At 33.9% G+C, this 14285-nt stretch overlaps 1 protein-coding gene across 1 annotated transcript in view; it reads right to left on the reverse strand.

Moving 5' to 3' along the window:
• Positions 1-7448: 7448 nt before the first annotated feature.
• Positions 7449-14285, reverse strand: part of CPA3 (carboxypeptidase A3 (mast cell)) — a 23174-nt gene continuing 16337 nt past the window's right edge. The window contains 4 exon segments of the mRNA XM_012642884.1: positions 7449-7636; positions 10506-10590; positions 12338-12540; positions 13577-13667. Coding sequence (XP_012498338.1) covers positions 7449-7636; positions 10506-10590; positions 12338-12540; positions 13577-13667 — 567 coding nt within the window.

The following is a 14285-nucleotide window of genomic DNA, read 5'->3' on the forward strand; positions in this document are numbered from 1 at the left end:
TTTACAAATGTTTTTTATAGATGATAGGAATTGAAATAGAAATATTATCCTTATTTTATCTGTTATTTGATTTGTCTATAATTTTAATTAAAGATAAAACCTATGAGTAAATTATTTTTTGCCAATAAACTGCATAGTTCAATAAAGATCACTAAACTTATTGAAAAAATAAATGACAATTAAAAAATGGGAGAAAGTTTTGAACTTATTCTGTGTAAATGGTTCTCAAAGTGTGATTACCGGACCAACAGCATCGGCATTACTTGATAACTTGTTAAAAATACAGATTTTTATGTCCCACCCCAGACCTATTGTATCAGAAACTCTGGGGATCAGGCCCAGCCATCTGTGCTTTCATAAGCCTTCCAGGTGATTCCAACGCACACTGAAATGTGAGAATTCCTGGTCTAGACCATCCAGAAGAGCATCTGATGGGTTATTTTGACTATGTATATTTAGCATGGCTTGAGAATTAGAATTTAAATTGATAACTCATAAATTAGATAATCTCTCTCTTTCTGTCTGCCTTTTAGAGAAGTGAAAACCATTGGGCAGTGTGATAAAGGAAAGAATTTAAGTTCTGAAGTGGGAAGATCTAGTTTTCAATTTGCAATTTTATGTATGCAAGTTATCCAAGTACTTTGAGCCATAGTTTCTAATATATACAATGGAGATAATAATAACCTCTCCTCATCCTAGTCTCATAGACTTGTGATAAAATGCAGACATGCATGTGAGGGCAATTTTTAAATTATCTGGCATTATGCAAATGTTACTTTTCATATGCTCATTACTGCCAGTATGATTGCAATTCTCAAAACTTGCCCTTCTCACCTCCCCCACTTTGCCCTGTTAAAATTTAATTACCTCTTGAAATTTAAGTTTTGCAAAAGAGAGTTTTTTAAAAAAAAAATTGGAGATTTTTTTTAAATAAGAAAAGAAACCATAGTTCTTGAAAATTATTTTGTATATGAAATGATACATATGGATTTTTTCTTTGTTTCATGAATAGTCTTTTAAGCCTTTAATCCACAATGTAAAATGAATCAATAGCACACTTCAGTGATACCATGGCAATAATAATGCATTTGGAATGTTAAGTGTCAAATTTCCCTCACATATTTCAAAAATTGTTTTACATTTTTCTGGTTTAACCTCTCTTGACACCAGTGAACTTAAGGCTTGTAATTGAAGGATAAGTGAATAAAAAAGCAGTTCAAGTGATAATATATCCATTTCAATTCCTATTTTCTGGACGGAGACCTTTTATGCTAAGTTCATGTGAGAGCAAATTTTTATGACAAAATTATAACCCTCAGATAGATATTACTCAGGCAGGCTGGGATCTGTCCTGGTATAATGGATTTTGTGACAATGAAATGCAAGAGTCTCCCAAAAGCTTTGCCTAAGGAAATTCTGACAGTAGTCTATATGCTGCCGAAATTTTCAAGATGCTATTATGACTCATTATAGAAAAACGGCTTGGTATTTTAATCATAAAATACAATTGTGTTAAAAAGGAGAAAGAAATGTAAAGGGATAATCTTGGAATATTGCCTTGTTTTTATATTAACCTCACTATTTAGAAAATGTTGCTTTTTAATGTGGTTTTACACAGAAAAACCTTCTAGTTTTGAAGGTCCCATGTATTTATTTCCCCTAATTTCAGTTCCACTCATAATTTTCTATATGTCACCAGCTGAATGAAAAGAAGGCACCTTCTGTAGCCAGAGGTAATCTGAACTTAATATCATTCACTATAAGTTTATTTTTCCTTAAGTGGTAGAATACTTTTCCTATTTCAATGGGTTAATATTTTAAAGGGAAAAGTGTAAAATTGCCTCAAATTATAATAACACATACAGTTAAAAATATTACATCACTTATAAGGACCACAATATTATATTAATAACAAATAAATTGTGGAATTTAATCATTTTATAAAATTTTGGGATCTTTAATTTTCTTGTTATTGATCATTGGAAGTGCTTTATACTTTCCAGTCATCTAATAGATAGTTTATATTTTTTCTGAAAATCATTAAAAAACACAGAAGAAATCAGTAGTAACAAACAACAACAATAAAAGGAAGCAAATGACCATACAAACAAAAATCCTCAAAGCTGAAATTCATTTTTACTTTCATGTGTGAAAATACTATTTCAAATTTTGTTTGGTTCTGTATTTAATTGTGTTTAAACTTTTGGGATCAATAACCCCCATATTGTAAGAATCTGATGAAAACTCTGCATGCAGGAAAATGTACACATGCACATGCACACGTCACTTTGCATCCCATCATAGCAGAGCCCAGTGAGGAGCCACACTTGAGAGTAGCAATTGCTCCAGTTGTTTTGGTACCACGCAACACTTACCTCAAGCAGGAACCCCCTGAGCCAACTCCCTTTAAGTCAAGTGTACTGTGTTCCAAACACACAAAAAAGGAAATTAGTGGGTTGTCTTGGTGAGCAGCTATCATCTCAAATCCAAACAGAAATCCAGGAGATAGTAGGGCAGGCAAAGGATGGTAGTTTGATTTTGCATAACACCACATCATCCTCCAAGGATTTCCATTTAGGATATGTCTGGAACTGTTATACCAGCTGTTCCTGGTCTGTTGCATCAGTTAGGATTAGATTTGATTGGGAAGAATAATTATCCAAATCAACAGTAGCTTAAATAAGGAGGACCTTCATTTCTCTGTCACATTTAAGTCCTAAGGTATGTGGTCCAAGCCTGGATTAGCATCTCTGCTTGGTGAAGTCTTAAGGGGCCCAGGCTCCTTCTATCATTTTCTTTACTTTTTCAAGATCATCTTATAGCCGGAGATGATTGCTCAGCATCAGCCATCACATTGTATTGCAGCCAAAAGGAAAGAGAAAGACATGAAGAAGAGCCAAAGTGTGCCAGAGGTCTTTGAAATCAGCTTCCTAGACTTTGCCACATGATGCTTCCTCTTAGCACTTACAGGCCAGAACAGTCCAATTGTTAAATGTTGTCCTGTGTCCATCCATTACTGAGATTATAAAAGACACAAAAGTTTTACACATCATTTTACTTGGGTTGTTATGCAGTTTACTATTTCTTTTCTCAATCAGAAAAAGATTATCTGAGTGGCTAAGAATCAAAAATCCTAACAAGACCATTCCTTATCCTAATTGAATAGTTTTTGAATGGCATCCAGGGGATTAATATTTTGCTTCTTTGGCTTCATATGAATTGGGAAAAATATGTGAAGAAAAGTATCTATATTAAGGTTAAAATTTTGAAGTATGTTCCTTCTATGCCTAGATTGTTGAGGGTTTTTATCATGAAAGGGTGCTGAATTTTGTTGAATGCTTTTTCTGCATCTATTGAGATGATCATATGGTCTTTGTTTTTGCTTCTGTTTATGTAGTAAATCACATTTATTGATTTATGTGTGTGAAAACATCCTTGCATCCCTGGGATAAGGCCCACTTGGGACATGGTGGATTATTTTTTATGTGCTGTTGAATTTGCTTTGCTAGTATTTTATTGAGGATTTTTTGCATCTATATTTATAAGGGATATTGGTCTGCATTTTCTTTTTTTTGTTGTGTCCTTTCCTGGCTTCAGTATCAAGATGATACTGGCTTCATAGAATGAGTTGGAGAGGACTCCCTCCTTCTCAATGTTATGGAATAATTTCTGTAGTATGGGTACCAGCTCTTCTTTGTAGGTATGATAGAATTAGGTTGTGAATCTAGCTGGTCCAGGGCTTATGATTTTTTATATATATATATTTTTTATACATATATATTTTATTTCAAAATATCACGGGGGTAGAAACATTTAGATTACATATATTGCCTTTGTACCACCCGAGTCAGAGCTACATGCATGCCCATCCCCTAGACAGTGTGCACCTCACCCATTAGGTGTGAATATGCTCATCCCCTTCTCCTCCCCTCCCACCTGCCTGACACCCAATGAATGTTACTTCCATATGTCCACATAAGTGTTGATCAATTAGTACCAATTTAATGGTGAGTATATGTGGTGCTAGTTTAACAAAATGTGATATATATATCATGGAGTACTACTCAGTCATAAAAAGGATGAATTAATGCCTTTTACAACAATTTGGATGGAACTAGAGATCATTATCCTAAGTGAAATATCACAAGAATGGAAAAACAAACACCACATGTACTCGCTATTAAACTGGAACTAACTGATGAGCATGTATGTGCACAGACGAATGTAAAACTTCATGGAAATCAATCAAGGAGAAGGGGGAAGGAGGGGAGGGGTAAAAACCTACCGAATGGATACAATGAACACTATTTGGGTGATCAGCACACTTATAGCTGTGACTCAAGCATTATAAAAGTGATCCATGTAACCAAAAACATTTGTACCTCCTTAATATTTTGAAATAAAAAAAAAAATAAAATGAAAAGTTAAAAAATGAAAACTTCATTTTATTTGAGAAAATTTAAGTGTTATGATTCTATTTGCAAGAGAGTTTTAGAAATAGAGCCTTTATTTGAATGGCAATGTGCGTAGTCAAAATTGAGAGACCTATTACTAGGGAGAATAGAAAGGAGAAAGAGGAAAAGGGAAAAAGGAGAGAATAGATTTTAGGGAACAACAGTAGTGTCTAAGATCCAGGTGGTCAGACACAATTTCTAGACACCGTTGCTTCTTTTAGGTGCTCAAATAAATGAGCATTTACCTAAGATTGCTTACTGCTGCTTTGTATTATTTGTATCGTGGGAAATTCAGCATTAATTTAACACTAAAATACTTCATCGTAGATTTTGGGGGACCAATACATATTTTCTTTTAGAGAAATTCATATTTCCATTTTTTGTATTAAAGGTTAAAGATTAGTTTATAGTCCTGGGAACCACATGTTGGTATCAAGAAGAGTTCTTTGCTGTTGGCCTTCTCCCATGTCCAGGAAAGCCCAACATTCATCCATTTGGAATGGTTAAAATAATTTAAACATTTTTTTTTGTGAGGATAAAGAGGCTAGGGGAGAGCACAAGAACAAGGAGCAATTGTGTGTTCTCAGTGCTATGTTCTTAGTTTCTTTGGGGATTGCTTCTATTTCTTTCATTTAAGGAAAATCACATATAGATGTTTGCCTTAAATGAGAAACAGAAACTCTTATCAATAAGCCTAATGTTCACTTAGCCAATGAGCCCTTTTGTGGTCAAAGAAGTGCCCAAAGTATAGAATGTTGGGAGGGTACCTTTGACATGACATTTAAAAATCAGTTTGGAGTTATAAAGCTTTCTGGAAACTTATTTATTAGCATTACAAAAATAATCAATATGATGTTTCATTATTTCATATAATAGAGATGTGGTCTCAGACACTAGGCCATTGTTATAAAATAACAAATTTTCAAAATATGAAACAATGCTGTTCAGTGAATTTAATAGTAAGAAAATTAGAAAAGAAATGATGATTTGGAAGATTTTTTTTTGGTAGGACATGCTATCAAGAATGTTGTTAAGTGATAGCACAGTTTGTAACTTGAGTACAAAGCCCTTTTACTGATAAATGAGAAATGACAAGGGAAGAATCACAGCACTGACTACTCAGACTTTCTCATAAATAAAATGAAGTTTTAGTTTTTTAACTTTAATGTAGATATTTTTCTTCACATATTTATTTTCACAATTCACATAAAGTTGAAGAAGCAAAATACCCTGGGATGCCATTAAGAAACCATTCAATTAGGATGAGGAATGGTCTTGTTAGGATTTTTGATTTTTAGCCATTCAGGTAATCTTTTTTCGATTGAGAAAAGAAATAGTAAACTGCATAACAACCCAAGTAAAATGATGTGTAAAATTTTTGTGTGTTTTATAAACTGAATAATGGATGGACATAGGACAATATTCAACAGTTGGTATTATCTCTCTCATGTCCTTCTCCTAAAGTCCTAATGGAATAAGAGATATTTATGTGCATTTTAGTATTAGAATATATTTTAATCCTTTTTCAGTTGAGTAAGTGTGAGTAAGTGTATAATTCCCATGTGGCTTATATAATGGAACAAATTTACATTCCCACGCTCTGAAGCCAGTTCAGAATGCTAAATATTTAGGTATAGATATCATGTTTTTTATGAGACAATATAATCTCATAGCTACAGTTTTGTCTCTTACTTTTCGATTCTGTCACTTTCCCCTCCTCCACCTGTAAAGCAAATTTGTTAGTTTACATTTGTTTTTCCTAGACAATTTTGCATGAGAAAAGTTTATTTACTTCATGACTATCAAAAACACCATCATCTTATAGATTTGAAGGCATCCTTTCTTTTATGGGCCCCAAAGATTCATGAGGAATGTCCCCGGTTGTTTATTGACTTGGTTTCTCAGGACCTTTGTATTGTATCCAGAGTGTTCTGAGAAGAGAGTTTACTGGAAGTCAAGAAAGTCTTTACTTGTTGCACAAATCCTGGTCAGTCTTGTGGTGGGCATCTCTGTGCTCTGGTTTCAGGAATGCAGACACTGCCACTGCTGTCACTTGATCAAGCACTGAGGGATCAATGTTGGGAAGAAGGTATTTTCTAATACCATCTTGAACAATAGGAGTATAAACTGCATAAAAGTAACAAGTTACTCTGATTGCCTTTGGTCACTATGACTTTCTCTCCTCTTTTTATAATACATTTCCAGGCTTCCTTTCCATTAGTTTAGGAGGGCAAGGTCACAGATGACAGACTGTCTTGGCTGTGTCTGTAACTGCCAAGAGATGTTTTGATAGGTAGTTTCTACTGATTATGGCAGGTTAAATTAAACTATTTTGAATTTAGTGTACACTATGTTGATGAGAACTGGATTGGTTGTCTAAAGTGCAGATTCATCTTTGTATGAACTATTTTATTTCCTGCTATGACATCTTTTTGCTATTTTGAAATTATAAAAAATGTCTACTTCTATCAGAAAAAAATAGGAAAATTGTGTTTTTGAAAATTGAAGATATTCTTGTTAACAGACTGAATGAGAGGCATTAATTTTAGTTATTAATGCTTTAGAGAAATGTAGAGAATGGTTTATCAGAAACAGAAGATGCATTTTTAAAGCATGGGAATGCTTTTTATTTTTTATTACATTAGCACTTGAAATGATGAAGCCACATGTGAAAATCTGATTCTGGAGAAACCGAAGGTTTTCATTTCTTTCTTGTGCCCCACTATGTATCACCTTGCAGAATACTCCAAATAGTGCTTTCTGCTGGGTTAAATCTTTCCTTGGAGCAAAGAAAAGTAGTTAAAGCTACTTTGTTAAGGTGCTACTGAGAGTAAATAAAAGCAAAGAGCAATAACATGGGACTTAAGTGAGCAAGAGAAGGATCTACTCAGGTGATGTGGAAACTGCATCTAAGGATAATTAAAGATTGATTTTCTAGTAAAAGGCACACACAAAAAAGGATTAATTGGCTTATTCCAAACTGAGGGCAATTCTCTAGGAAGTATGCTTAAGGATATACTTAGCAATAAATTTGACAGCTAGCATAGTCTCTTTACAGGTTGGTTTTATCTGAGATTCTGCAAGGAGAAAACCAAATTTGCCTTTATCTCGGAGCTCAAAGGCAAATGTGTATTTGATGCCCAGGTCGTAAGCCCAGTCTGAAGAAGAACTGGATATTGGGTCTGAAAAACATAAGCAGTAAATATTTAATTAGAGACAAATGCTAATGTTTTTTTCTTAAAATGGAAATCACTAGTGTAAAAGTAAAATTAGCAACAAAAATAATTATGTGTATAGTTAATTGCAGTAATGAATGAGAGTAGTAGTTTGAATAGTACAGAGTATATAGTAAAACATCATTATGACTTTGGAATCTACAACATATCTTAAACACATGCTGAATTTTAAAAGTTACATTTTTGTTGGGTCAGTGTTAAATTGAATTTATTTCCTGGGCACACATTGTTGCAGATGGAGGTGCTCCAAGCCACCACAAGCAGCTTGAGCAACTCCCAGCTGAGGAGGAATCACTGGTAATTGAAAACCATCAAGGAAAACTATACTTAAAAACTACACAAAATTGCATTCTTTCTAGTAGTTTAGGTCTCTTGTTATTCATGTTGCTAGGGTAAACTATTTTGTAGTTGAAAGACCAATAAAACTTAAATAAGTTATTTTAAAGACATATTTAACCCCTAATCCAAATTTTCCTTGTCAATTTTTATGAAATTTTATTAAAGATGTTATTATTTGGTAAAAAGTGTGGAAATATAAACACATATCTGGAGGTTATATACATGTAACACATCTATATGTATACATACATCTAGAGGTTATGTAAATATACGAGTGCATATATACACACTATAAATACATTTATGCATACATATTTTGCTTTATGTAATAGAAAATATTTTTTTGTACATAAATATTTTATGTTCTAGGACAAGTACTGAGTTTAACTGATAACATTTTAAGTTTAAAAGATAAGAATTAAAAGCTGTGATGAAGAAAGAAAGAGAACTATAATATTTCGGTGAAAAGAGATAGGCTTGGCTCTTAAATTAGTCAAAAAATATTTATTATCTTTAATATTTACAATACACTTTATTGGCACTGGAGAGGGTGGGTAGTACAGGGTACAAAAATGAAGAAGGAGAGAGAAGTCAAGGCGCAAACCGATAGAGACAGAGCAGAATATGCTAAGTACCATAGGAATGGAATACATACATACACCATATATACTATGAAGATTTAAAGGAAAAAAGAGAACATTCTTAGTGAGAGAGGATGGCATTTCATGACCAATGCCAGTTCAAATACCACCTTCATGATGGAGATGGTATTTGAGGAGAGCCTTGAAGAAAGGCTAAAATTTTTCCAGGTGGAGAAGGAAGAAAGGCATTCTGGCCAGTGAACTACAAAAATGGAAAAGAATGGAGGCATTTTTAAGGACTAGTGAGATCCAGTTGGACTGGAGCAAAGGGAACAGTGAGAGTTTGTGGGTAAAGTTTAGAAAACCTTGTAAATCAGGACCAGGTGTTTAGATTTTCTTTGGGAGGCACTAAGCAATTTTGTACTTTAAGAGAGTTAATCTGGATTGAAAAGAGTAGAGATGAGTTAGAAGGTATCATGAAATGAAAGCCTGAAGTAGGGTAGAGTCACCACTTTGGGAATAGAATTGAGGGGCTCTGTGTAAGAAACATTGGGACTTGATAAAAATAATTTGTTTCATTCTGGGTGGCTAAAAAAATATCATATATTGTTAACAGAAACAGGAACTCAGAGAGGGTTGGGATGGGGAAAAGAAAAGACAAAATAAGACAAAGGGATATGTTTAGTATTAATCAGCATTATTCAGAAAGGTGCTTGGGAAAATAAAATTTGAAATTATTGGCAGAAGCCTCCTAGGTGAAATTGGTGTATACACGTTTAGGATCATTGTCATCTTGGTGGATCGATCCTTTTATCATTATTAATATCTACCACTATCTATCACTAGCAAGTTTCTTTGCTTGAAATTTACTTTATCTGATATTTAATGTAGCCACTCCTTCTTCATTTTGATTAATTTTTACGTAGAATGTCTTTCTCATCCTTTTCATTTCAACCTACCTATGCTGTTATATTTGAAATGAGTTCCTTATAGATAACATGTTATTGAATTATAATTTTAAAAATCCATTCTGCTCATCTCTCTTAATTAGTATATTTAGGTAATATTAATATGACTTAAGTCTGACATTTTATTATTTGATTTTTGTCTGTTCTTTTTGTTTTCATTCCTCTATTTCTCTTTTCTTACCTTCCTCTTGGTTGCCTGCCATTATTAGGATTCCATTTTGATTTATTCATGATGTTTTTGAGTATATCATTTGTATACTTTTCTTAGTGGTTGCTCCAGGTATTATAATATACATAGATAACTTATTGCAGTCTAATAGTATTGACATTTTACACATACGGAAATAGCACTCATTGGAAATCAAGCAGGTGGGGTGGGGAGAAAGGGATGGGGAAATTCATACCTAACGGGTACAATGCACACTATCTGGGTGATGGGCACACTTATAACTTTGACTCAAATGGTACAAAAGCAATTTATGTAACCAAAATGTTTGTACCCCTGTAATATTCTGAAATAAAATGAAAAAAAGAAAAAAATATTATTGTTACCAAAAAAAAAATACATAGACTCTACTCTAACTAATTCTTTTTGGTTCCTGTGAGCATAAATCCTTGTGGTATAGAGGTGGGAAACAGGAAGGTGGATGAATTAAACTGTAAATTTATCTTCATTTAATAACTTCTGTTGATGTTGTAACCTTGTAAAAAGTCAGTAAAATTTGTTTCTAGAAAAATATTATCCCAAGAAAGGGGCAGAGTCTATTTCTTAGAACCACATATAATTCAGAATGTCCTAGGAAAACTAAAATTTAAATTAGCAATGCCAGATGTACTAACCCTAATTTATAAGTTCTATAATTTTATTTAATATTGATAAAAAATCATTAGAGAAAAAGGACACAGTAAATAATAGGAAAAACTTACAAATTGTTGATTTTATTGGGCCATAGATGTAGCGGGTTTCATATTGAGTTGATAAAACATCAGTAGCAATCTTTGCAACTTTGGCCTGGTGAGAGAAAGTTAGAGTGGAATAATAGAATATTATGTAGATGCTATTAATTTAATGAGGATTTAAAGATCAATTGTACTAGTTATTTGATGATCAAAATAAAATAAATGGTTAAATGAGAAACATTTTCAGTAATATATGTTGTACTTGTGAAGACTCTTAAATATGCAATTAATTATATACAGTAACGCCATATCTTATTTTGTATTTCTACCCCTTCTTTTCTCTCTTTTTCTTCCTCCATTCCCTTCTTTTAAATTATATATTATTCTTCCTCTTAGATTCATTTTTGGCTTCAGATATTTGGCTCTTCTGTCAGTTTCTCAGATCATATTCCTTGTTCCTTTGTCTTTAATAGGTCCTGTTTTGCCACAGCACTTTTTCTACACTCATCTGACTTCAGCATCACGAGGGAAGAAAGGTGGTTGACTCTTCTTTAAAATAGTTGTTAAATTAGGGTTTCTCTTCCAGAGTGACATTTTATGACCTTTAATACATGTTAGTGTTTTATGCTATAAGAATGACTGTCAGATGAACTTAAATGGAATATATTCATAACATATTTGCACTCCAAATGAAGATTTTTTAAAAAGACTATATGTATAATGCATATAACCAAGAAATATGTTTTTTCTTAATTTAGTTGCTGTGTAAGAACTCTTATTTTACTTAAAGTGTTTTTTTGTGTATAAGTGTATTTTTTGTCCATAATATTATTTTCATAAGAGTGGGTTGAAATTGTGTTGCTGTACCTTTGCATAAATTAATCAAACCCATGGGTTCAGATTCCCAGCTAGATTGGATAATAAATGACTCAATAAGCCAATATTGCTTGTATATTTTCTTCGTTTTGTATACATAGATGATTTTAATGACTGCTTCTAATCTCCGCTCCACCTAAAATTAAATGCTATTGTGCTAAATACAATTGACTGAGGTAAAAATAAAAATTATAACCTCTTTTAAAATTTTTTGAAAAATTTTATGAGGCAGTATTTGAACCACAGCTTTTACTGGATATGCTACATTTGCCAGTTCTGTGGCTCTGGGCCACTGAACTTTATCTGCTTTCTTTTCTTCTACAGCAATTTAAAGTATTTATCTCTCTATCTATCCACTCATTCACCCTGTCAGTTCTTGTGATTCATTCAAACCCTTATGCAGGGTGGTGGTTTTTTGTCCAAAGTTCACGTGATCAAATCAGTTTTCATAGAAAGGAAAATGGTGCTTAACGGATCAGAGTTTTGGAAAGACAGTGTATTCTTAGTGAGGAAACTTCACGAACATTTTTATGTCCTTTCTTTGGCTAGTCAAATAATTGGTGTAATTTCCAAGTTGATCAGGAAGATTAAAATACAATGGATCTTCTTAAATCTGATGTCTGGCGGACAGGACTAGCAATGTCTTTGCTTTCTATTTGGCTTTTGCTATGTATGGTTTTACAGTATGATCCATGGGATATGTTAAACTCCACAGCAAGCTGTGTAGTAATAGAGTCTACTGTGGATGGCCTAGACATTTCTTCCTATTGGTTTTTTTTGGAATCACATTGGAAGATTTTGTTATCTATGCAATTTTATCAAATGAAAAATCAATCTAAAGGTAATTATTTGAACTCTCTTCATTATTTCTTTTCTTTGGTATTAAAATGTGCAATTCTTTCAATATAACCCAAGTTAATGAAGAACAGACTGAACATCAATGGTGATGTTAAAGTATAAACCACAGACATTTTTCTGCATACCAAGTCTTTGTGGTTGGGTGGCAGTTTTGATGTATATCCATAAGGAAACAATAGCATCTGGGAGTAGGAATGGAAGGTGATGTAAACCTTGATTGATTTCAGGTGGCTTCTAATGAAGTCAATGACAGCTTTTGTCTCTTTCTCGGACTCCGGTGTGGGGCCCTTATACGTCTCCTTACATGGGTTTTTGGTGTCAGGAAAGGCTACAGAAGACATGGATGGATGAAATCACCATCTGCTCTCCATCAGTATAGCTTCTGCCCCTTCTGAAGCGGATTTACAAAATGTTTTAAACATTTTGGCCTCTCATGTTTATAGGGCTGCCTCAGTGTCTTTCGTGTCATAGTCACTGCAGATTAACCTTGCACACACACGTCAGATTGTAACAGACTTAACCTCCTGGAATGTTCTTAGCTTTGTTTATTTCCCCTTCCTTTCCCAGAGCCACAGGAATATAACACACCAGAAGTAGCCTAGGCTGGAAGCCAGATTGACCCCATGTCCAATTCAACCCCAGATCTAACTCACTAGGGTCTGGTATAAATTCCCTTCTCTGAGGCTGATTTTCTTCAGGCTGTTTTAGCAGGAAGCTCTTAATTAGGGATAGCAGCTGCTATTATCATATTCGTTATGGCAGAATGGAGCTAAAAGCTGGGATTTTTCAACAAAATTAGGCATAGAAGAAATGTATGAATTGGGAAAGTGGTAATTTGTCCTTGAATGTTTGAAATTAAAGTGATAATTGTGTGGCCACTATTATAAAGCATCATGTGACATAGTGGGCCTCTGCTTATCATCGTATTTCCATTAAATTTCTTCACTTTCTTTGCCCCAGATGTTTCTTTTCACTAAACTTCTGAAGAACTACCTGTATATTGGTTTTAACCACTGATACTTCTCAATTTTTATCAGACGAAGGAAGGAGGAAGAGGAACCTGAGGTCTCTCTTCAGACTATCTGAATTTTTATAGCTCTGGATTATGCCTGATTTTTAGCAAGCAGATATATTAAGTAAGAGATGGCTTGATAAACAACTCCTCCCTCCCCATTTCCTTCCACACAGCAACACATTTATGATCCTTCAATGGTAGTGATGATTATCTTCCATTTTATAGATAAGAAAATTAACAGTCACTCAAGGAATACCTATTTTTACTGAAATAATTAGGTGGTTTAGCTAAGTTTGGTGTCTAAATGCTCTTTATAGCAATTTTCCCCGAGACTAGGTCTACTACTTACAGTTCCATGAAGCATTAAAATTGCGGTTGAGGTCAGTGCCGATGCATTTGGAGTTTTTGTTCTTGGAACGATTTTTTCTCCACATGCAGTTCTGCCGGATTGAATGATAAAGGTGTTTACATAAGAAATCACTTTGTATTTTTCAATTTGATCATTTCAGATTCTCTCTGCAGGTGTCTACAGCGTTCTTGGAACGATTTTTTCTCCACATGCAGTTCTGCCGGATTGAATGATAAAGGTGTTTACATAAGAAATCACTTTTTATTTTTCAATTTGATCATTTCACCCTCTTTCTTAAAAATGTATAATGATTTTTCTTTTCACTTAGAATAAAATCCAAACTTTTTAATACGGCCTTGAAGGTTCAACATATCCTAGCTTCTGTCTCTTGGACCGGATCTCACAATACATGGGGTTCAGCTCCGACTTTAGGCTCCTGGAAAGCATCGAGTTATTGCAGCCATGGACTTACGCTGGCTGCTTTTCTCTGCTTGAAATGCTCTTCCCTGGGGTTTTCACAAGGCTGGTGCCATCTCTTGTCCTGGCCTCAACACAAGTGTCAGCTCCTTGGAAAGGTGCTTCTTGATTCTGCAACGTTAGTAGCCCTCCCTGCACATGATGGTCACCCACATCACTCTATTTAAGCTTGTTTTCCTTAGTGCTCTTAACTTGGTGAAATTATACTGTTTATACTTTTATTTTATATTTA

This window comes from Propithecus coquereli, unplaced genomic scaffold (genome assembly GCF_000956105.1).
Source record: "Propithecus coquereli isolate 6110/MARCELLA unplaced genomic scaffold, Pcoq_1.0 Scaffold19, whole genome shotgun sequence".
Lineage (NCBI taxonomy): Eukaryota > Metazoa > Chordata > Mammalia > Primates > Indriidae > Propithecus > Propithecus coquereli.